Source organism: Clarias gariepinus, chromosome 4, assembly GCF_024256425.1.
Source record: "Clarias gariepinus isolate MV-2021 ecotype Netherlands chromosome 4, CGAR_prim_01v2, whole genome shotgun sequence".
NCBI classification, from domain to species: domain Eukaryota; kingdom Metazoa; phylum Chordata; class Actinopteri; order Siluriformes; family Clariidae; genus Clarias; species Clarias gariepinus.
In genome coordinates, this window is record NC_071103.1 from 26,972,248 (window position 1) to 26,998,189 (window position 25,942).

Below are 25,942 nucleotides of genomic sequence, written 5' to 3' on the forward strand. Positions count from 1 at the left end.
CGAGCTCTCTCAGAGGGGAGGGATGAGAAGTAGGGAGGTACTTATGCTCCCACATTAATCAATCAGGGGCGTCTGTGAGCTCGCGCAAGTGGAAGTGGAAGTGATAGCGCTGTCCTCCGAGTGTGTTACGCCGCCCCCAACGGTTCGTGAGTGAGCAGTTCGAAAAGATGAGGTCAGCGGGCGTCACGTAGTTCGAAGGAAACACGTGATGGTCTTCGGCCCTCCCGACTGAGTGTAGTAGTAGCCTTAATGTTGGAGCCCCCTAGTGACGGGGAGGAATTGCACACGACTGAATTAGGGAGAAAATTGGGGGGAATAAATAAATAAATAAATAAAACCACACATTGTTGACAACAGTTCCATATGTTTGGGCCATTGAAGGAGTTCCAGGGAGGCCACCATTCAGACGCAAAAAAGAAGGCAGTCGGATTATGGACCTGAAGTACTCAGAAAACCTTCTACCTTGAGGTTATCCAAGCACTAGTGAAATGCTGGGAAAAGTGCGTTAGTGTTGCAGGCAGTTATATGGAGAAATAAAGGTAGTTTCTACACTCCTAACTGCATCGTGTTATGTACCTTGTTTTTAGTTATCTCGCTACGACATCATGTCTGTTTGTATTTTATTCCTTTCGGTCAGGAAATGCGTGATATTATTCTTGGACTATCATTTACAGAGATGTAAAAATGTAAATTCTACACTCATGCCGTGCGCTATAGCATTCCCTCACAGCTGAATTAGCTTCATTCACTGCAATTTACACAGAGCCTGGAATTTCTTGAAACCCATGCACTTTGATCGTTAGCATCCGGCTGTGACTTAAAACATTGGCAGAGAAGCTGTTTGTATATAAAGTGCAGATTGTAGCTCTCAGATCTTGGATGCAACATAGCGTGTGAACGGTGAAGGCTGATGTCTTTATGACTGGAGGCTTCAGCCACTAAAACCAGTCAAGTCAGACTAGAAGGTTTATCTCATGTTAAACACCAATCTGTATCGAGCGCTCAGTATGAATTAGGTGCTGTATGGGCTCGTTTAGTTGTTTCCTCTCATGTGATGTGTGTGCTGAATGTGAAAGGGCTGTCTTCGAAGGTGATACTGAAAGCTAGTTGTAATTTCTGGTTTAGAACCTTTAACGTGAGTCCCTTGAGCGACTGCTGAAAATATTAGGTGGGATATGAGAATTCAACCATAGTTGTTAAAGCCTCAGGTATAAATCAACCAGCGGTGAAAAAGATTTCCATAAAACGTGGAAGCCCTGGGTCCTCGAGGACAGCAGTTAGACACCCCTGTCTGAAATCCACTGAATCTCAGCCTGCTATTTGCCATACTTGTGGTTTGAACCGGAGTGTAGACTGGTCCTTGATCCAAAGGCTCATCATCATAGCAAAGGCTAATCTCCTCAGCCATCCGCCGAAACCCTCACTTTCGAGTTTTCCGTGTGCAGAAAGCACGAGCTCTAATGCACATTCTGAGTAGGATGTTACACAACGCAGCGAGCAAAACAATTCCTCGCAAAACACAAGCCCAGAAAGAAAAAACCCGCACAGGTCGAGAACATATGCTGACAGCACTCGAGCGTTTAAAGTAAGGGCCGTTAATGTGAGCTTTGCCGAAACAACTCCGAACGATTTCCCAACTACTAATAGGTGTTGTTGAAATGGATGACTGAGCTGCCGGTTGGATGTAGTTAAAATGGGACAGAGATGAGGAAATAAAGCAACAGTTTGCAATACCACCCACCAACTACCTAACTGATTGAATGCTCCAATGGTTGTCTGCTTTTTTATACTTCCAATTCTCCACGGTACAATAGCAATCAGGGTGTAGGCTTGTGGGGGAGGAGAGCGCACAAATGTCAGGTTAGAGTAAACACGTCAAAACTGTATACCATATGTCTCTGAGAATGCGCAATGTGGTCGCATAAAAATGTGCCTACTTATCCCTCGTTTTTACCAATTGTGAGGAATACGGAATACGAAACCCAGCTAAACAGAAATTTGATACGGAATTTTGTTAACCTGAAGATGGCCATCTGTGAAATTCACAGTATATTATATCCCAGCCATATTCACAATGGGAGAGCAGCTTTGGAATTTATTTAGGTTTAGTTTTCCAGGCGGCAAACACAGAAACGTTGGGTTTTATCTTAACAAAATATGTAACGACAGAACGTGATGCACTATTTACTTTGGTCAAGAGTTTATCAAATGCAGTATATACAAGGCATGTCTGGAAAGAGCCACATGGCATGCGGATGGTTTGATAGTATGGATTGTTTTACGTTACATCCTGTTGAATTTTTGTTCCCATAAATCTTTCTCTTTTTTTTTTTCTCAAGCCAAAGGCAGTAGACCTGGAGCAGGGATAGCAGTAAGATGCAGACTGTACGCTCAAACTAAGATCAATATAGACTTTATTAGGAGTCTATAAAGGAGTCAGTTGAACTGAATTGAAATAAATGGCATATCTGCTTTTAATCCATGAAGGATTTTTCTTAGGAGGCTTATCATCCATCATTGTCAAAGTAATAATGAACGATGTACGTATATAAAATAAGTATCATGTGAATCAATCAGTCTATAAATAAATTGAGTGACGTTAGCCCTGATTTTCTAGATTCTGACACCCATACAGGACTTTGTTCTCTCTAATTACAAATAAAATAAACTCATTAATAAATTCATTAACAATGGCTTTTTCTGCTGGATTTCCCCAGTAATTAAAACGGCACATTAACACATGTTTTTAATAGTTACTCAAAAATCGCTTAGAACTCCACAGGCCAGTACTGGACCTCTCTAGTCTGCTCCGTCTCCCACAGCATGATATTTGCTACAGCACTGTGGTAGGTCATACAGTTAGAACAGTTACTCTATCTTGGCAAGTGATATTTAAAACTTGGCTCCAATCAATAGTGCTGTCTCTTGTTTGCAGCTATTGTGTGCAACCGAGGATATTTTCCTGTAAACTGGACACTAAGAAGTTACAGTAGGAGGAACCGTCTCGTTATTACTGGCTCCTTTGTCTTCAAAATCTGGCTCGCAGTCCCTGCTGTTTTGGCTTTCTCCTCGCCGAGTTTAGCAGTTACGATCCGAACCAAATCAGCATAATGTTTGCATTCACAGCGGTTTTTACTGCGAATATGATAAGGGCAGCAAAGCTTTACATGAATTTCTTTCATTTCGTTTCATTGAGATTTTTAATGACTTGCAGCACTGCACTCTGGCGTTTACAAATTGCCCGTAGTGTCTGGGTGTGGATGTGGGTGTGTGTGTGTATGTGTGCTTGTGGGTTGCAAGAGATTGTGGTCCTCAGCAATGTAACTCGCTCTTACAGCAGCGACTGCTGGCGTAAAATCATGGCCAGTCATCAGTTGTAATGATGCTTTGAATGTATGAATGAAAAGTTTGCTTTTGTTAAAAAGTGTAACAGATGATGTGTTGCAATAGATGCTGTGTTACAGTTTGGTAAAACAATTTGTACGTTCTGTCTTGTGTTCCAGCTAGCTATGTTTACCCAATCTGCAAAGGCTGCTCGGTGTGTTCGAAGGACAATGGTTGTATGACGTGCCAGCCCAAGCTCTTCCTTTTCCTGAGGAGGGAGAGGATGAGGCAGTACGGCGAGTGTCTCCACGTCTGCCCCTCTGGATACTACGGCACCCGTGGGCCGGAGATCAACATGTGCTCCAGTAAGACCCTTTACCCTGTTAGCACTGCATGTGCATGGCATGCACCCATACACACGCACACACACACACACACACACACACACACACACACACACACACAGACTCACTAATCTAGAGCACACGTATAGAGACTTGTGTTTAGAAAAGTTGTTGATCTTTGAGAGTCAGGCAAGTTGGATGGGAACCAAATGTTTTTCAGCTCCATAAGTTGTAGCCATTTTGTGTATTCCACAAAGACACAGTTTTGCCAATCTTTGCATTGGGGTTCAAAAAGATTGCACACTAAAACGAAGTGGTTGGATTTTGGGTCGCCTGTCTGCCATCATGTGCTCTGTAAAGACATCTGGATCCAATGCAGTTCACTGTGGAATCAATGGACGTGAAATATGATTGGTTACATATACAGATGGAAACAACTGAATGACAGCACTATATTCCCATAACCATTCATAACAGATCCACGTCTGGTGGTTATATGATTTATTCAAAGTACTAGCTAACTTCCTTTTGAAACTTCCTGTCTCATCTGTTCTGTCAAGTGCGTTGTGGTAGACGAATATGTGAAGCCATGCTGATGAAATTACTAGAATAATTTCTTAAGCCACTGTTTACCACATTTATTAAGCTTGTAGTGCTGATTAGGGAGCAACATCTGCATTTTATATCTGAACACGGCCAGGCCAACACATATCCGATAAAGAATTTATCCAAACAGACACCAGGACTGTATGCGGATTGGGACACGACCCAAGTTTTATGGATCGTTTTAAAGCTTTATATCAACAAACATAGAGTAATACAAGTGGAAGAGCAAATCTTGCAGCACGCCTACTGCTGTATATAGGCCTACCACTATCTGCGTTCGAAATGTTCCCAACGGAGCTAGCCCGCTATCTCTAGCTAGATGAAATAAAGTTTAAAGAACAAATAATATTATGTCTGGTTACTGTCTTTGTGTATTTTATTTTATAATATGTGTATTTAGTTCCCTCTGAGCCACATAGTAATCTAGCTAAAACACAGTGCATGAGAATATACACTGTAATCAGACACTGTAACACTTTCTCTGAAAGTATTGGCTGCCTGTCATTGGGGGTCATCTCTAAAGTTCTGGGTTGAATCCCGAATAGGGTTAACTGGAAAGCCAGGGTAGCCAGTTAGAATCATTTGTTCCACAGAGCAAGTAGTGCCCTCGATCAGGGGTTAGCGATTGCTTTGGGACCCAGCCTTGTTTTAGACGCTAGTTAGCTTTGTATCCACAAATTGAGTGAACACAGACAGTCCAGTGTCAAGCGACACCCTCTCTCTCATAGATCTTGCGCCCTCCTATTCACAGCTCTTCCTTCCAAATTATGCGTTCACCGTGTTTTAACAGCGTCATATGCACATTGACGTCTGATGCAGATCTACTGGAAATGAAATCCTAATTACAGTGATTTGAGAAGTTAATCCGCAGATCTTCTCCCAGATCAAAAATATTACAGTCACATACCATTAGATCTCAAGAGAAAGCTTACTTTGATCCCAGTGTAACTCCAATTTAAGTCATAATCCAATCTTACATTTGAGCCTCTTTTATGAGGGAATTTTTTTCTCTCCATCATCCTCGGGTAAATCGTCCTTATAGATCAGGCCTAATAGGATGTTCTAACAAGACTAGTGAAAAAAAGTGGAATTATAGGGAAATGGCAATAGGATCACTATAAGACTGCAAATATGGAACCTGGGACACTGTAACACTTTTTTTGAAATTATTGGCTGCCTGTCACCGTGGACCATCTCTAAAGTTCTGAGTTGAATCCCAAATCGTGTTTACTAAGAGGGCAGTGCACTATGTAGGGTACAATTTAGAATTGCTCATTTCATAGAGCAAGTAGTGCCCTTGATCAGCGGCTAACGAAGGCTTTGGGATTCAGCCTCGTTTTAGAAGCTAGTTAGCTTCGTATCCATGAATTAGGTGAACACATACGTACAGTTCAGTGGCATAGAAGCAATTACTAAAGAGACAAAGTGTTATTAAAGATCTTTCTTACATCTTTAATATGCAATTATTTTAATGATCGGTTTTGACTGTGGATTTTGGCAAGCAGTTGCTCTCTCCTCTTTCCAGTTCTATAGAGTGATACATAGTTAAAAGTCTCAGTGCTGTTACCATCTATTATTCGTATTATAATATCCTTTTATCCAATCAGATTGCTCGGGTTGGAACTAACTGTTGTATACAAAAAAATGACCTGGACAAATTTTGATTGTACAGGATTATCAGAGCAACTCTTAACAGCTCAGGTGCTATAATACAAGAACCTAAATGATAATGTGTATGCTATAAAACACTACCTACAGTTCCCTGACTCATTCATTTCCTACATAAAAAAACATATACTCTATAGTACTATAGTAATGCTGTCAATATAACTATTTTAACTTTAGAACAATATGCATTCTAAATATTGCAATTTCTTAGCAGCCTGTATGTCTCTTCCAGGTGCCTTTTTTGTTCATTTTCCAATAATAAATAGACCGAAAGAGCATGAAATTGTGACCATAAAAATCTTTCTATATAACCTTATGGTTTAAGACTATTTTTGTTTCACTATATAAAAAGTGGAAATGGATGCTAGCGATATTTTGTGCTGTTAAAGGATCTGTTAAAGGAATACAAAAATCATATTAACAAATACTGTCCCTTTCCTCCCCAAACACTGGCCAGCATCATAACATTATATTAACATTTGAATCTGTCTAGAGACATTCTGGAGCTTTAGTAGGAGGGTTAGAGAAAAGCCTGAGGTGTTGGCTGAGTTTGTCATGTGAAAACAGAATGGAACTTGAACCCAGTAGGTTGTGGGAGCCAAGCTTCCGACAGACGTGGCTGAAACAGCTCCTCAGAGGACCATGTCAGGACCTCCAGGCCCAATAATGTAGACACACCGCAGACACCTCAGGAAAAAAAGCCACTTCCTTGCCCAAGACCAAGAATTTTTTTTTTTCTCCAATTTTAGTGAGCACTGAAATATAGATGGTACAAGTGACTGAGATAAATCTCTTGTTATAGACTAGTGGTAAAAATCCTGGATCTTCTGAGCCATCTCTGTCATCTGTGAATATTGATCTTAAACCAGACTGATGTATGGCAAGTTAATCCACATTCCCTTAAAAGCAGATCTTCTCCCAGATCAAAATATTACAGTCACATACCATTAGATCTCAACAGAAAGCTTACTTTGATCCCACTGTAACCCCAATTTCAGCCATAATCCAATCTTACATTTGAGCCTTCTCTATAAGTTACATTTTTTTTTCTCTACTTCAGCCTCGGATAAGCTGTTCTTATAGATCAGGCCTAATAGGATGTTCTAACAAGAATAGCACACAAAAAAAGAAGAGTTACAGTAATTGTAAGGAAATGGCAATGGGATCACTGCAAGACTGCAAGCGTGGAAGGTAACATTACAACCGTTACATTTTTAAAAGCCGGGTCTGTATTCACTTAAGGAGCTGCGTGTTATTATACTCGAGTGTGTCTGCGTGATGTTATCTTCTTGAAAAATGCCTAGCGGAGTCTGAGGGGGGGGACAACAAAGGCAAAAGAGCGACAGGTTGACACTCTGTCAGACAGCCTTTCTCAGGGGCGAGAGGGTCAGGTGGGGCTTCCAGACATCCACCAGACTGCAGTCCCGCTAAACACTCTCTGGTGAGCATCATGTCAGTGACCCTAACCTACAGGTGCACACTTTAGTCACGAGGGAAAAGAAAAAAAAAAGGGCCATTCCACCACAGTGTTCCTCCTTACGTGGGAAGATGGGCCAGAGAGTTTAAAATAGAATTAGATGGGAAAAAGAGGGGCAAAAGATAAAAATGGAAAAAACAGGTTCTGTGGACACAAACAGTGTGTAGGTACCATCAGTTTTTCCACAACATTATCAAGTCTCATCTATCTCGCAGCCGCCCGTTTTTCTTCTTTTCCTCCCGAAAAGTTTTAATCGCGTCGTATCCACATTGACAGCTGATGCAGATCTACTGGAAATTAGATCTTAACTACAGTAAATTGCGAATTTGATAACAGCAATAACTAGCCATTTACCAGCTATTACCAAGACACTGAGTGGGATAGTCCAACCCATGTATCTTTATAGGTGTAGCACTTCCCTGTGATAGAGGAACAGGAGAAGGCCATGGACAATGAATAATGTAATATGTTTAACCATCATTGTGTCTTTACAACACTCTGTTTTCAGTGCAAGTCATAAAACATTCCAAAAGATTCTTTTTAAATTGGCGAAAGATGAATTATTAATATCAATACAAACAGTGCTGCTTCTTCATATGGGTCACAACACAGAGCGGCCCTAAGATGTGGGTAACTACACATGATTTTGACTTTCTGGATCCTGCAAGTATGGTAGACATATCTAAATGACTTTTACCTATTTTAAAAATGCATTTCTTCTTTTTTTCCGAGATTTACTCCCTAATTTAGTCGTGTGCAATTCCTCCCCGTCACTAGGGGGCTCCCACATTAAGGCTACTATTGCCGCTCAGTTGGAAGGGCCGAAGACTATCACGTGTTTCCTCCAAACCACATGACGCCAGCCGCCCACATCTTATCGAACCGCTCGCTTACGATTGTTGGGGACGGCATAACACACTCGGAGGACAACGCTATCCGCTCCTTCGCTTGAGCGGGCTCACAGACGCCCCTGATTGATTAATGTGGGAGCACTAAGTATCTTTTATCCCTTCCCTCTGAGAAAGCTCGGCCAATCAGCTCCCTCTATACCTTCGGTTGCGAGAGGTTACAGAATCACCTGGGAATCGAACTGTCAGTCTACGCATGATAGGAGCAAGCACTTAACCACTGCGCCACTCAGAGACCGTGCATTTTCAAAAAAGAAAAGAAAACTGTAATATAAAAGATTTAATGTCATATATCCTTTTATTAATTCTTTAAAATCCGTCACAGTCTATTATATCTGGTGTAAAATATTTACAATTTACCTCTTTTTGTTGAACAAGCCTTTAGAAGCATCCAGTTAATATTTAATTCCATATCATTTCAATACATTTAGTACTGTGTGATGTTTCTCTGTATGACTGGATATTTTATGTGTACACAATCCTACTATCTGGGGCATTGGTGGCTCGGATGTATGCTTCCTGCTTGCTTTGCAGAAAGCCTGGGATCGTTTCCCAGCCAGTGTCCCAAACAGTCATTGCGAATGCAAATCACCCTTAGTACTGGTCCCAGCAGGATGATAAAATGTGCTACTCTCCGATAGGAGTCTCTGAAAGAGGAATAACAAGTCTGGATACAATAGTAATATAGAACATTCTACTTATTGATTGATTTTTGCCTGTAATGTAATGGATATGGCACATGGGAGTCATTTTATCCTACATATTTTTTTTTTTATTCCTGCATTTTAAGATATGTCCTAAATACCATACTTATAATTTGTTCCACATTAAAGAATGCAGACATCTAAACCAGTCATATCCACTACCTTTATTCTGTCTTAGGCCTTAGCATATTTAAAGGAAATTTGGGGGGGAAATTTTGTGTTGGTGGGTTGGAAGTTACACAATATGGCCAATGCCCAGAGTGGTACCCAAAAACCATTAAGGACTCAGCACAACCCAGCAAAATGCTGGTGTAAAGCTGCCAGAGCTCTATATCCCTTGGTTATGAATGGGCTGTTCCATTTACAGTGACGTCATTTGGGACCTGCAAAACAGTGGTTGCATTTGGCCCCAGTGCCTGCACAGACCGCATAATGCAGCCTCGGCCAGACAGTGTGAAAGGCGTCTGTCCCTGATCTGTCAGCAGCTCTGTGCAGAAGCACCGCTAAATGGGTTTGGTGCATGCTGCTGATCTGCAGATCACTGAGACTATCTAGTGCATCTAATCCTTTTCTGTCCTGGCTGGATGCGAGCTTCCTCTATTTCTGTAGTAGAAGAACATTCAAGATGATCTTTTCTTCTTCAGAAGTGATAGCCAGGAACATTGTGATTTTTGTAATTTATTCTGTTTGTAACTGAATCTTGGTGATAGATGGGAACACCAATATGGCTCTCATGTGCAGAACTGCCTGTGTAACCGCCAGCACTGTCCCTGTCAGAGCCCCGGGGGAAACCGCAAAAAGGCTTGGCTTACCATTCAGCATTACTAGATGACATGGCTGGGTGTGAGCAAGAAGTCTCTGATATGCCTTCACCAGCAGAAGGTCAGAACAGTCAGGCTGCCTCTGCTGGGTCTGCTGAAGGAGAAATGGAAAAATGTGGCTGGATTTTTTCCCCCACCTCGGCATAGTGGTTAGAGGCTGGTTGAGGGCGGCCATCCCTGCTGCACTAAGCATCTACTGAAAGCTTCACAGGGATTTGGGCCAACTTCAACTTTTGTCCACTTTATAAAAAAAGAACTGACCTGTGGGTGTCTAGTCTACTTGTTTTTTTTTTTTTAAAGCAGGATTTATGTGCCTGACAAACTTTGCTCTAAATCTGCTTAAAACTTTACAATGCCATATACTGTATATAAAGTACTGTGCAAAAGTCTTAGGCACCATATTATATGCTGTAACAATTTTGTTATATATGTTTATCATTTCTGCAACATAATTATGTACAAAATCATTCAGTATTTCCAAATATAACTTAAAAATGTATAAATAAATAACATGTAATACATGAATGTATGCATGGCTGTAAAGAAGGATCAGTAAACTTAACAACTTGGACACATACAAAAATAAGCAAAAGATGATTTTAAAAACATCTCTGCATAAAAGAAACGTCTATAAAGAGCAATAAAGATAAAAAAAATAAAGAGTGAATATTTGAAGTGAAAACTAATTTCTTAAAATTAGGAGTTTTAGACACAGCTTTTTTTTATAAGAAAACAGCTGTTAGGTTTTACTGAGCATGCTGGAGAATATGAGTTCCTCTGGTAACTTTGTCAACCTCGCTCCTTTCTATTTTTATGCTAATTAAGTCTGGTAACTCTAAATGAACTTTTCCTTTGCAGTAGAGTGTTTTTCACGAGAGCCAGTTTCATCATGGTGCTTAATGGATTTTTCAAATGCACTTAACCAGACTGTTCTTGCATGAACTATTCCAGAAAACCTGATCTCCATGTCTTAAAATAATAACTGACTGTTATTGTTGTTACATAATTACCTAATTCCATTTGTGTTATTTCATAGTTTTGAAATCCACAGTATTCTTGTAAAATGTGGAAAACAAAGTAAAAAAGTCATGCATTATAGTCATGTGCTCACTAATTACTACGATCAGACTCTTATGCGAGGTTGCCAAATTAGTTGACCCCATTATTTCTCATTATTCTTTCAATGAACCTGAAAATGTGGCAGATAATTAATCTTACATTAACATGCAACCAAAGAGGTGTTTGCACTTGTGTTCAGTGATGCTACTATTAAAGCTTTTTATCTCCCACAAATGAAAGCATGAAGAAAATGCTGACTACTGTGCTTAGGGAAAGAGGACCACTGAAAAGTATCATGGAAGCCTTTAAAAAGCAGGAGTAAGGTTTTATATGGAGTGTGAGGGGAGAGGAAAGCCAGTCTAGCTCATAAAGCATTGAAGTTAAAACTATTTCAGTATTAGTGAGATCTTTAGTGACTAAGGCCTATATGTGTGTGCGTGCGTGTATAGTTACTTTTATGAGTGCCGTTCAAGTCAAAATGGGAAGATTTCTCATAAACAAAGGCGTAAAACCAATTCATATATAAAAAGGCTTCAAGCACAGTACAGTGATGAGATGCTTACCCGCGGTAAAACATTTAAATAGTGCAAACGCCTTAAACAAGGCTGCAATTCTGTAAATGACGATTTCTGGCAAGATGCCTCAGAGCCCACTGCACTCAATCCCATGAACATTCAGCGAGTGTAACTCCTGATCCTTGAAAATTGACATAACTTGAAAAAACTTTCTACCTTAATGCTATCCAAGCATTAGTAAAACATTGCGATAAGCGCATTAGTGTAGCCGGGGATAATATAGAGAAATAAAGGTAGTTTGTGCACTCACACCAGTGTTTTTTTTTTATTCTGCATAATTAAAAGTCCCAGTTTGATTTGAACCCCTCCCTCTCCTGCAGTAGATATGCTTCTAATGAGGGAGTTACTTTTTTTTTTATAATGTACTAGAGATTCAGCATATTGGGATTCAGCAAAAGGCGAGCAGTATTAAATTAACGTAAAAAAAAAAAAAAAAACGTGAGTATTCTAATGTGAGGTTCAGCTGTTATGACAAAAGTTCTGTGGCAAATAAATGATAGTCTTGGGTCTTTTCCTAGTAGTTTTTATGCTCTTTAGTTGAAGTTTTATTAAAGTCGAGTAAAGCGTTCATGAAAAAGCTTTCATGAAATGTGATATTTCTTCTTGGCCTCTATGGCAATGTTGAGTATTTCAGATTCTGGCCTGCTGTTTACAGACAGTTGTTCAGGAAGCTGCTGTCTGAGCTTTATGCCAGATTTAAGTTTTTTTGTTCACCTGTTTTCCCCTTGTTTTTTTGCATTTTCTGTGGCGTAAAAGATGTGATCAGGTGATGACAGGCTCACCATGTCTAATGTTTAATGGACAGGGGGGCTGTTGTCCAATTACAGATATGATTTATTAGCTGCTGGTTCCTGTCATGTGCCGGACATGTAGGGACATCGAACTGCTCAGGGCTCTTATTACACAGGCAACAAAAGCACGCCACATCCCCCTGTGTGGCCTTTGCCTCCATGCCAGGAACTCAACAGTACATTGAAACTCGACCAGCTAAAGCACATGTTTATCAAACAGGGCTGAGCTGTTGTGGTGTCTGCTGGTGGCACGGTGTGAAGACAGTATGCTGGAGAGAGATATAAGGAAGAGATTTGTTTACACTGATTACACAGTCCATCATTGATGCACCATAGTGAAACTATGTGAGGTATTTAAGGATGGTCTTATTATTCCTCATATCAAATGAAATGCTCATTGTATTCTATCAAGAAGCTTCTTAAAGCCTCAAATATGCTCTGTCCTGCACAGGCAGGAACTTCCCACTCAGAATCTGCTTATGTTTTACTGGTCCGTTACACCACAGCTGGAGTGTGTGATGGTTAGATAATAGCGTTAGTAAAGGTTCAGGACTGTAGCTCAGGTGAGTGTTATGTCAAAAAGGACGTCAGTGGTCTGCAATCAAAATGTAGGATTCTTTTTAGACCTACTGTATGTACTTTGTTTAAAGCTTTTTGTTTGAGCTAAAACATATTGGGATTTCTTTGGTGTTGGCTAAAATCCCTAGTTTGCTAAAAAGGTTTGCAGAAATAGTTAAAATGTCAAAACCTAAAATTAGCTTTAATGTAATCAGTAATATTATTATTTCAGGTTGAAGCCCATGTACATGTCTGTCTGGCCATTTGTACAACAGAACTTAATAATACAAAGAAATAAAATTTTGTAAGGTTGAGTGCCTTGCGCCTTGTTTACGATTTATATAAAAAAAAAAGTAGTAAGTTTTGTATTAAAAATTACTTTAGCGCATTACATTTTACCTATACCACTTCAGCGCTGTTACTTCAGCTGTGAAAATATTAAGTGAGTCTAAATAAGGTTAGATTTTTTAATTAATATCTATTGGTGCAGGTGAAAACAAAAAAAACGCTAGATACTGTGATGCAAGCTGGCTTATAACTGCTCACAATGTCCCTTCTACTTATTTTCATTTTAATTTCATTTATACTGCAGATTTAACTTAAGGCAAATACCTAACGAATGGCAAAGTTTTATTAAATTCTGTCCAGCCAGTTTTGCATGATGCTGTGACCAAACCTGTCTGGACAGACATACGGATATACAGACATTAAGACAGAATTTTTTTCTGCGACTAGTTTTGGGGCCCTCAAATGTATGAAACGTAAAAAGATGTGATTGAAAAAATGAGTTCTGACCAATCTACAGACAATGTACCCTGGTAGACTGTCCAGTTGGTCAAGCCAATGTAATCCGACAGAGAATCATATATTATTTGTCATGGCTAAGCTTGCTGGTGTGGTGCTGTTAGGCTGAGACAGCGGGGGCCGTGAGAGCCTTGGACAATGGCTCACGAATGTCTTTTTTAATTTAAGGACTCAAGCCAGAGCTGGATTTAAGCACAATATGGAGAATTTCACAACTTGGTGTTTAGAGCATCATTTATCATGTCCTATCTATCTGGCTATGATTAAATGATACATAACAGACTGTTAACAAATAGGGCATGTTTCAGATACATGCAAAAGACTAATCTTCGAAGATAAACCTCTTGGTTTTGTGCTTCCCTCCCTTGTTAAAAGGGGTCATGATGAGGTAACCATTATTATTTTATTTTTTTTACCTCTAGTAGTGTCTCAAAGCACATACTCACAGACCACAGTCAAGCATGTCCGTCAGGGATAAGGAGTTTTCTGCGATTTAACACTGCCCCAAGGAGACATTTACAATCATCAAACCCACTTTTTCATCATTTTATAGTCCCTCACTCAGGCTTGATAAGATACAGATGATTCGACAGTGTTTTTGTGCTCACCACCTTTTTATCTCTCTTTCTTGCAGGATGCAGGATAGAGAACTGTGAGACCTGTTTCAGCAAAGAGCATTGTACAAAGTGCAAGCCTGGTTTCTACTTGCACAAAACCCGCTGCTATGAGAAGTGTCCCGAGGGCTTTGCTCCACTGGATGACAGCATGGAGTGTGGAGGTGAGGAGAGCCTGCACAACAGGAAAAAAAGGAAATAAATAGCTGGTCGCACTGTTAGAGTAAAACAACAACAACAAAAGTTGTATTATAAGGGCGTATATGTATTATATTATGGATGATTGAATTGTCATGCTTGGAATGATGCTTTTTAATCATTTAGAGTAGGGTTTCATTTTATTTAACATCTGTGAGACTAGGTTCTGTATTACTTATGCTACAACAGTCATTCTCTCAGCACAATATAAAAACCAAAAAGCAAAAAAGTCGTGGAGCTGCCCTGCAGACTCTCTCATGGTAGAGACCCTAATGACTTACACCTTTCATAAAGATTGATTTAATGTCTCCTTATGGGAAACTTCACCATAACAAGTTTAGACATTAATTTGTTAACTTCAATCATGGTTTTTAATCTGTTTATTATGATATTTAGATTATACGGCACATCCAGTGTAAACTCCGAATAAACGAGCCATCATTAAATATACCATTATGCAATGAAATGTGCACATTAATACAAAACTCACTTTTAAATTACAGTCTGAGCTGCAGTCACAGCTTTGTTTGTTGTATTCAATCAGCATCTTCTGACCGATCCAATTTGAGAATTCAACATTGCTGTGGGAAAATAAACAGTTATGAATGGTACACTTCTCTAATGGAAACTGCTGTAAGGAATGGCTGCATTGCTGTGCGTTACCTCTGAAGTGGTTTCCAAATGCTTATCCTTTTCTTCCTTCAGAGGGCTGTGAGGTGGGCCAGTGGAGCGAGTGGGGGACGTGCACCAGGAGAAACAAAACATGTGGCTTCAAGTGGGGTTTGGAGACTCGCACAAGGCATATTGTGAAGAAACCGCCAAGAGACACGATACCATGTCCTACGATTGCTGAGTCCAGGAGGTGCAAAATGCCTATGCGACACTGCAGGAAAGGTGAGAAGGTCCTACACAAAGAAGGTTTACACAAATCTTTCAATGAAAGCCTGTAAAGCTCTTGCTGCCAACTTGGTGATATTGCTGCTAGACAACTTTTTAGACCACTTTATTGACTTAAAAAAGGGCCAAAAACAAGCAGCATGTTGAGCAGATGCCAGTGACTGTCCTTTACTCGATACGACTCTGTAGCTCACGTCACAGCTCTGGGTTCTGTTGAGAGAGCAGGTTTGTTAGACTTGCCATCCATGTGTAAAGATGAACAGAGTTGCTTTTGAATCTTATATCTTTAGAAAATCTTTCTTTGTCTTGGATAAACAAATTATAATGACAATTTAAGGAATTGTCTAGGGGTTTTCACTGTTGCCTTTGGTCTCCAGCCCTCTGGGTTTGAATCTCCAGTTCTTGCTGTGCACCCTCCTGTGCTTGTTGCTTGGTGGGTTTCCTCCGGGTAGTTCAGTTTCCTTCCACAGTCCAAAGACATGCAGATTAGGTTAACTGGCAATTACAGAATTGCCTGTAGTGTGTGAATATGCATGTGTACGTGTGTGTGCCCTACGATGTACGTATTGGCACCTCGTGCCCTAAGTCTCCTTGGTTAGGCTTCAGGCCACCCCGCGACCTTGCATACAGGATAAAGCAGTATAGATGATAAGTGAATGAGTGAGTGAGTGGACCTATATACATACTCTACACTCTTGATTCAACACTCGAGATTTTGCTGTAAGGCCATCTTGTATATTTCCTCCTGACGAGAGAAGCCATAATACAGGCCCTTTGCATTGTCTAAGAGAAGTACGATTGTGCCGCACTTTCAGATTCACCTGTTTCACCATAATCATTTTTTTTTCTTCTTGATGCTGTCTTCTCTAACCTCAGTCCTTTTATTTGAATTGTAAGTGGCTGGTGAGTTGTTTCCATGCATGATAAATGAGTGTTTTTCCATGCTCACTTTAGTCTGCCTGCTATGTTTTGCCGCAGTATATTTTCTCTTGGCTTCTACGATTCTCTTCATAGTGGAATCGCTCAGTATATAAAGTGCAGTGGCACTCTGTTTCCTCTCGTCTACTCAAGACTTATTTGCGGTGCTTGCTGCACGCTGTTTCACTATTAATAGCGAGGTCCAGTCTGGAGGAAACTATTTCCACTCTAAACACAGCCATAGAAGCGCTTCGTTTAACATAGATAGGCCGACCCTGCTAATGAAAATAATTGGGGAAATATTATTAGCCAGCATGGATAGTAAGAATTCGGGTCTAACCTCTGTATCCCTTGATTTATGCTCCTGTTCACTATGTACACACATGCAAAGTAAGTTTACCATAAAAACAGCACTTTCATGTAACTCTAGACATTTCCATATTGAATACGTTGAGTGTGCTTTTCCCTTTTTTTAGATGGACATTTAACTAAGTGTCCACGGTTCACATAGATTTTGTTCATTTGTTCAAATATCAATATTTATTTAACAGTTTCTTGGCACCCAGTGAGACAGCTAAAAAAAATCACTAAAAACCTTTATTCACTCCTCAGACCGATGTGTGTTTCAGCAAACAGAGACCCTAAACTTTGGCTACTTCCACGAAAATAGCCTAAAGCAAACTAAAAGCTGAGCATGGTGGTTAGATGAGATGTGAGAAGCGCATTGAGGTGCGTAGTATCGGATTAAATCGGAAATTGCCTGTTCTGTTTCCTTGTTCATGAGCAGTACTGTGTAGAAAAATCTGTTAGAGATAATAATATAATTATTTTTCTTCTGGCACATCTTGAGGCACAGGGTTCATTCCTCCTGCATGACATTTTGCAAATTACTGTAATAGCCTTAATTATTATAAAGCACTGGGACTCATGCTTATTGGCATATTTAGTATGATCCAGTATAAGGTCAGTGATTGGGGACATTGTTAAAGTGTTAATCGAATGCACTGAATAATCATTCTTTTGTCAGTTCACTAAGATTTATTTCAGTCAGAGACAGCAAGTCTGTACATTTTGTGTGTTTAGATTATTATTATTATTATTATTATTATATTATGTCTTTGGAAATATATATATTAAAATACTAAAAATGTTACCCAATGTGTCCCTGAATGAAGGGAGGCTCAAAATCAAAAGTACCAGTCAGTATCTGGTGGCCACCAGCTGCTTGAAGTACTGCAGTGTATCTCCTCCTCATGGACTGCCTATTGCGGACAGTCTGAGCACTAATGGAGGGATTGTGTGTTCCTGGTGTGACTCGGGTAGTTGTTGTGGCCATCCTGTACCTGTCACGCAGGTGTGATATTCGGATCTACCGATCCTGTGCAGGTGTTGTTACACGTGGTCTTCCACTGCAAGGATCAGCTGTCCCTCCTGTCTCCCTGTAGCGCTGTCTTAGGCGTCTCACATGGCAATTTATTGCCCTAGCCACATCAGCAGTCCTCATGCCTCCCTGCAGCATGCCTAATGCACGTTCACGCAGATGAGCAGGGACCCTGGGCATCTTTCTTTGGGTGTTTTTCACAGTCGGTAGACAAGTCTCTTTAGGGTCCTGCGTTTTAGAACTGTGACCTTAAATGCCTACTTTCTGTAAGCTGTTAAGGTCTTAACGACCATTCCACAAGTGCATGTTAATTAACTGATTATGGTTAATTGAACATGCATGGAAAAGATTGTTTAAACCCTTTACAATGAAGATCTGCAAAGTTATTTGGATTTTTACAACATTATTGTTGAAATACACAGTCCTGAAAAAAGGACGTTTCTTTTTTGCTGGGTATACATATATAGAGTATATATGGCTTAAACAGCACATCCTATCATATTTTAATCCCTACTTAACTTACATGCATGCTATTTGCATTTTGCCCCATAGCTGTAATAACAGATGAGCATTATCTCACCCAGAACTCATTCCTCCTGACATCTCTGTTCTTAATCTGCCTGGCAAATCAGAGTCCTTTCTTCTTAATGTATGTGTTACAACATTGCCATCTGTCATGCTCCGCCTTCTTTAAATCAGTGTTGAAGGTTAAGGAGTTTGGTGCCTAAACTATTGTTTTTTTTTTTGCTTAAGGTGTTTGTCTCTTTGTTGCAGGCTCATTCAAATCGTCAATGTGTAAAACATTTTTATTTCATGTATTTAATATTTGCACCATGAGAGCATAGAGCTGCTCAGTATTTTTATTGCTCTCGCTGAGCTGTTATTCTCTGTATTAGTGTGTATCATGTTACTGTGTTTCATTTAGTGTCTTGTATTTTGCATCAAAGGCCTTTAGAACAACATCATCCCACTGTGTATGAGAGCCTGGCTGTGATAACTACTAAAAGCTCCATGTCATCAATGCCATCGATGGCAAAGTCAATTTCCTAGCAGTAGTAGAAATTTGACTTGATACTCCGATAGCTGTCTGCGCCAGTTAGTAAAATGTCTTGTGCAGATGACCAGGAAAGGGCCAAAGCTCTTGAATTAGGGTTTGAGAGCATTTCTTAATCCATTAAAACAGTGGACTGGATAGAATTCATCCCAGCTGACCTCTTAAATTACACCAGATTCCAAGGGCTTTGTAAATAAGTCCCTGAATGCTACCTAATAAGACAGCTTTACTACTCGCTACAACAAATTACATTGAGGGACCTAAATAGGATTATGGTCAGACTATAAACATGTATATTTAAACATATGTCACCGTTCCCAAGCAGACCACACAGCACTAGTGAAGAGAAGAAGCAGAAGGAGATGGAGGAGACGTGCACTGGGCAATATCACTATTACCATAATATGCCTAGGAGCAGACACTATACACCAGGCTTGGGTTACATAAGAAAAGAACTTCTATACAGTTATGGATTAAGATGATACTGAATATCGGAGAATGGGAGAAGGAAAAATAAAGCCTAATAATATGAAGGCTCACTATTTCTGGCATTGGATATCTGATCATCTTGTTTCTATCTCTCTCAGTTGAAATACCACTACGAATTCTTTTACAGATTTTACAGATATCCAAGCTTCACACTTGATCTGACCAACCGGATTTATGCTACCCTTAGGGTACCAGTGAAAACATGGCAAATGCTTATAATTATTTGCTTTAGTGAAACGTTCTGATGATGGTGTAGTTATTCTACAGGATTCCGCAACAGCCATCAGCCGTGGAAATTTCAGTGTTGCTTGGCTGCTCAGAGTTGGAGCTTGGGAGTCGGTTGCTGTGCCAACGCTCCCTACAGGCACTTCAGCCTTTTGTGGCAGTGTGTGGCGGGACTCCCTGGGGTGGGCTACTGCGTGGCCCATAAACACTGTTTATTAATAGGCGCTTGACTGCTTTCGAAAATGAAACGCCTGCTGAGCGCCATTCTGCGCCTTCCTCTGCACCGTCATCAAACAGAGAAAAAACGCTAGAGAGAAGGTAGAGAAGTGAAGAAAAGAGAAGAGAACAGATGAGAAGAGATATGCTGAAGGTAAAAGTTCTTAATGGTTGTATCTCTGTGAAGAGTCCTGTCAGCACTATTAAGTAATCTTCCAGCTTGTGACTGACGTTTCCAGCACTCCAGCTCAGCTCACTCTACACAGCATGAAGCTGCATGCTTCACCATCTCCACATCACCAATATTAACTGTTGCATAAACAGTTTACAGTGGTATTGCTCAAACTAGCTTAATCGCTCAGTAATTCCTTGAAAATAAATTAAGGACTTACACAGACATGCCACTGAATTCAGTCACTGATGGTAGTAAAGCAATCAGCAAAGACAAGAAAAAGAAAGGAGATTATTGCACGAGAAGATGACAGAAGAAGAGAAAAACAAACAAGTCTTGGTTTACGAGTACTGAGTATCATGTATCACGCATGCGCTTCTTGTTTTGACGTGACCGTCACGTGATCACAACTGTGCCAACGGTTTTTCTCTCTCTCTTGCGCTGTGGAATTGTGCGTGATCGTCTCCCCTGCTGGGTCTTAGTGCACATTTCAGTGGTATAATCAACATCTGTACGTGTGTGTACTGTTTACTATAACACTATGACCACGTGTGTGCGCATAAACAGCTTTTATTTTGTGTTTGTATGCATGTGTGTACAGCGCATGTGTACTCTTTATTGTAACACGTGTGTGCGTGCGTATAAAACAAAAGACAGTCTCATTACACATGGTAAAAATCCCGTTTCTTTCTCTTCCTCAGCATTCTATTTTGTGTGCGCGCATGTAATTTGACACCGTGCCCCTTCACATACACCCCTCTCAACTCAAATAAGCGAGGAAGAAGGGTTACTGTGTAAGACGAGAAGAGGGGAGGGGCTGATTCCTCCTCTCCTCTTACTTTAGCTTCACATACACACACACACACACACACACAGCGCCTGTGCGCATAAACAGTAAACACTGTAAAAATCTGTCGGGATTTATTTGTACTTATTTTTTACTAAAGTTAAAAGTGCAGGTTAATTTGTTTTATTTTTACTTAATATTTTGTGTTAATTATTTTTATGTATTTATTTTTTGGGGCAGTGGAACGAATAATTTGAGTTTCCATTATTTCTTATGGGAAAATTTGCTTTTATTTGCGAGTGTTTTACGAGTGTAATCCAAGGTTCCACTGTATATTCAAATGTCTCCCAGATTCATTTTCAATCTGAAGCACCTGGTGTGATGCCATCGATTTCTTGTTTTCATAAAAAGGTGCAACGTTCTTCATTCATCACCTGCACTCAAATGATTTACTCCCCTACTATAGGTTGTAACGATTTATTACATGCTAGACTAATTCATCAAAAGCACCTCAGTCAAAATGTCTTTGAACGTTACAACCTATGCTAACTTTGCAGCGTGTAGACAGAGAGAAAAAAACGACCCAGACCACAACCTATAACAGCCATTCAGATCGGAACCACACCAGCAAACAAAACAGAATGGATCTGATGTCTTCATCACTTCCAGACCTCTGAACCGGGGTTTACACACAGATGGTTTGCACTTAAGAGTTTGCCTCTGTGGACATCTGCCAGTGCCTCCACACCTGGCTCAGAGTGCTCACCCTGCTGTGTTTGCTTGCACACATCTGTCTATGTGTTAGTAAGAATGGATGGACAAGTCTGAAGCTGGGAATAATTCGAATCTCATGCCAGGTGAGTCTGGGAGCCAGTAAGAGAGATGATAGAGATGAGTAATTGCCCTTAATCTGTCATGGATTGGGCTTTCCATGACATAGACCATCTGATTTCCTGTTCATACAGTCTCGCCTGAAATGATCTGCGTTAACCATTGGATCCCGTGACAAAGAGATCTCATTCTCATCCTTGTGCAGCGATTCGGCACCTGACTCGCCGCTCACGTTTGGTTTGGAAAACCATCCATTTCTGAGCATCTTTGTGTCAAACATGCTCGATTTTGTCCCGCTGTCAAGCCAGCACAGACGCATGCTTCCACAGACAGCTAATTTACTTCTTTTGGCACGTATACTCATTCCTGTCTGCAAAGCAGCACGCTGGGCCGACTCATCCAAAACAAATAGCAAGCGCTGCACTTTTGCCATCACTTGAGCGAAACCTCTTGGATGCACTTAGTAAAGAGAGGCCGAGGGAAACGGCGAGAGAGACGCTACCTTAGCTTATTTATTTGATTACTGTCTGGCTGCTTGGCATTCTTCACACGAGCAAGTGGCTTGTCGTAGGAGAAAGTGGTCTGTCGACAATGACTCCCAATGAGGTCTGGCGCTGAAACTCAGGAGTGATTAATATTGAATTATGTCTAGGTATTATCAGAGACGAGTGCTGAACAGAAGATGACAGCCAGCAGGAGCATGGGACATGTCGCTTTTCCCCAGGACAAGTGGTGCTCACTAACTGGCTGGTGTTGGATCATGGGTAATTATTCATGGCTAATGCCAAGTCTGTTGTGACTGCTGGGTCTGTGGCCTAATCTTCCTTTAATTATCTCAATCTGTAGTGCTCACAGAGCGCCAACTCTGTGTGATCGGACTCAGTGTGGCCGTGCATGTGTTAACACCACAATCTTCTTGCCACAAAAAAAACCCAGAATGTATGAGGTCATCCAGAGGTTACCAAATGTTTTTTTTTTTTGTCAGCGATTATAAATAATCTTTAAGTCAGTTAAATAATGTGAATATTTTGATTCAGAAATCAAAAATATATTTTTGTCAGCATTTTTTCCATCCAGAAACCTAAATGCAGTTCAAACAGACAGTGGGTTTGTGGCTGATATGTTGGGGTTAAAGCCCAGTGCACTGATTGGGACTTACCCTCTAGGTTTATCCACTGGCAACACTCATGGTTCCTGGTTACAAAAAAAACAAAAAAACACTTCTTCTTTGAGTCAGCGTGAAAAGAATCCCTGCCCCTTTCCTAATAGGCAAAAACTGGTTTTAAATCTGATGTTGGACAAATAAGGCTATGGTCTTGTCTTCAACTCAAGCATACGTTTTAAAGGAAATGAAAAGTGAAGCTTTTTTCCTGATTTGTTTTTTTTTACTAAATTCTGATGTCTTTTGTTATGGCTTGACAGCTTTTTAGTCCCTATCCTGTGAATTCTCATCACGCTGTACTGTATGTGTGGGACTCCACTATCCACTATGTGGTTTTGTACCATGCGAATTTCCCCTTTCTTTTTTCTCGCTAATATCAATATCATATATATATATATATATATATATATATATATATATATATATATATATATATATATATTAATATATTAAGCAGCGTCTTTCTTCAATAGTTAATCATCTAGTCTTCTACTGTACCACTTCAAATTCTCACCTGTTTTATACATCTCAGTCACGCTGTGCTAATTTCACAAGGCCTCCAGTAAATCTTCCAACGTAAGAAGACAAGAGACACAAGTTCTCACTCTCTTTTTCACACAACACTATTGCGAAAGTATTTTTCTCTCACACATACAGTGTATCTCTCTCTCTATCTTTTTTTGCTATGGTTACATTCCTTATGGGGTGAGGGGTGGAGGGGAGGTGGGGGGGTCTGGGAGCCTCTGATTAACTCCCCACAAAGTGCCCTACTCCCTGACCAAAATAAATATGGACGCTGTCATTCTGTCAGCAACTGTTTTCGGAGAGCAATATTTGAATCACCCAACAATCCTGCCTGCGTTTATATGGAGAAATCATCGTCATACCACAGGCATGAACCATAAACACAGGGACTCCTGTGGAAGAGGGCTCTCCTCTCCACATCTCCGTCATCTGGATCATTTGCAGGACAGATTTTTGTTGTTGTTGTTGTTGTTGTTGCTTCATATCTGGCAATGGTTTTACTGAAATATAGGCACCTTGGGAGTCCTTGTTTATGAGAGAAAGAAATCCTTTTTGGAATATAGTCTATATACAGGATATGGTGTCCAGGCTGGTTCCATGAGTATTAGTCATAGTTAAGAGATGATCTGACTTTTCTGCCAGCAAATTCCTCACCCCTTCCATAGAACCCCACATAGACTTTTATCTCTATACATTTCACATGGCAAGCCACACACTTCCTCCCGGGTCCTCAGTAAACATGTATATCCGTGCGTACACACACATCATTGGGTGCCTATATGTGTATACTGTACATGATTGACATTGTTCCAGCTGAGCATTGCCATGACCCAGAGTGCCTTCTGCAGAGAGAGCATGGCCGTCCACATCTGGAGCACAGTTGCACTAGTACAAGTTCTAGAAACCTCTCTTTTTTCCCTTGCCCCTGTCTGTTCTCTCCCTCCTCTCGGCCATCTTCATTGAGACATCACAGTTTGTAATCAGAACATGATGATGTGCCTGTGGAGGGAAGTGGTGGTGTGTCTGACCCACTCATGTCCAGAGGGCTGGACCACTCAAAATAGATACCTAGTCAAAACAAAGTCCTGTTTTCTGGGTGTTTAAGTGAGGATATAAGCTTTGGAGTTCGCCCTGTGTCACTTTAATCATGCACACTCCGGCAGAGCGCAAAATTACAGACGAGACACCTCTGCTCTTACACGCATGTGGGCATGAGACGACCGCCAGGGTTTGAAGTTTTATCAGGGAATATTTGCACCAGATGATTCACTCCAAATGGTTAAGTTTTTCACTAAGTGTAGATTTATTCATTTATTTTCATGCAGGCTTCTAAACAATGTCCAATTACAGTGCTATCGAATAAATTCCTGAACTTAATTATTGGTAATTTTCTCAGGTTATTATACATATTTGTTGTTTTGCATTATTTCTTCCTAACGTCTCTTCAACTCCCCGGCCTCCATCCATGCATATTTATGCCATGACTTTAGAAAAAATTAAAATCAGCTTTACCCAACGATTCCAGTAGAATCTTACCCTGAAACTGTTACTTCAGTCTCTGGAGCTATAAGAGCAATATACTCACACTCACCATGTTGCATCTCTTAACAGCTTCATGCGAATTTGTCTTTTCGTTAACCGAAACACTCTCCTTTTTTGAATTACATAGCAATCAAAATTAGAGAAAGTGCCCACAAATAGTCGAAAATGTTTTAGCACATGGTGTGAAAGTGTTTTGTGGAGGGGGTTTTGCTTCAGAGCTCATGTTGCTCCACAGGTACATGATAAAAGCTGTCTGTTTCACTCAGATATCCACATGAGTGGTGTCCAGCGGTAAGTGTGTCTCATCTCGGAGAGCAGTGCTCACTCCAGACTCTCCTTCTTCGGGCGTGACATCAAAAACAGCGGAATGCACATTTTCGACCACAGCCCGTACAGATGCACAGAATTTATTTCCTCTGTTTCGGTCTCAGGAGGATATGGCTCTGAGCAGGCTGACATATGAAAGGTGTTTGCAGAGATTCTAAAATGTAAGGACGTTAAAAAGAGCAGACATGTTTGCATCAACTTCAAGCGTTTCCCATGTAGCGTTCCCTTCTCATCTTTAGCGTGTAAGCCTGGCGATTTGCAGAGGCCCCTTGGCCTCCCGGGCCACTTCCTCTCTTTTACTGTTAAAATCTGCTCCTTCTGCAGATATAAGGCAGATTTCCCCCTGCTAGTCTCTCATCAATGACAAGTATGAAGGGCCTGACAAATAAAGAACAAATCAAGCTAGTGCACTGACTTCTCCATCCTCCTCCACAACAGCTCTTTTGGGGCAAAAGATGAAAACCAGAGCATGTAAGAAAAAAAAAAAATCTATAGGAGCTAAATAGCACAGGTACATATTCGATACCATAGCTCATAGTACAATTATGACTGTTTTCCTGTTTGTGTGTTTGTGCATGTGTGTGTTTGTGTGTTCTCTTAGAAGTGTACAAACAATAAGAAAATCCTCTTCTGTCACGCTCAGCACACATGCTCACAACCGTTCCTCCACCCAGGTTGTCTTCATTCCTATAAAGCGAAATGCTTTGGAGCATGGAGACACAACGGTCTGTGCTGTTTTAGCACCTCTCAGATGGTTACACTGATATTTTCAGTGGAAAACAGACCCCTAGTTTCTCTGAAAGGAGAAAAATGTAGTGCTCTTATTGGCACACACCACTCACACACACACACACAGTATATATGCTTTTCATCACCTATATCATGCACAGGAAATGCAGCTTTAGGGATAAAATAGAAAACAAATGTTCCTTTAAATGGATTGTGTAATATAAGTGTAAAAAGAC

General features: G+C 40.5%; 1 protein-coding gene across 2 annotated transcripts in view; it reads left to right on the forward strand.

Moving 5' to 3' along the window:
- The window catches only part of rspo2 (R-spondin 2), a 54,206-nt gene that overhangs the window by 20,635 nt on the left and 7,629 nt on the right, over positions 1 to 25,942 (forward strand). The window contains exons 2-4 of one of the 2 annotated variants that reach the window (XM_053493906.1): positions 3,504 to 3,689; positions 14,274 to 14,417; positions 15,157 to 15,345. In XM_053493906.1, the coding sequence (XP_053349881.1) occupies positions 3,504 to 3,689; positions 14,274 to 14,417; positions 15,157 to 15,345 (519 nt within the window). The remainder of the gene's footprint in view (positions 1 to 3,503; positions 3,690 to 14,273; positions 14,418 to 15,156; positions 15,346 to 25,942) is intronic. The other variant, XM_053493907.1, reaches the window with a different exon arrangement.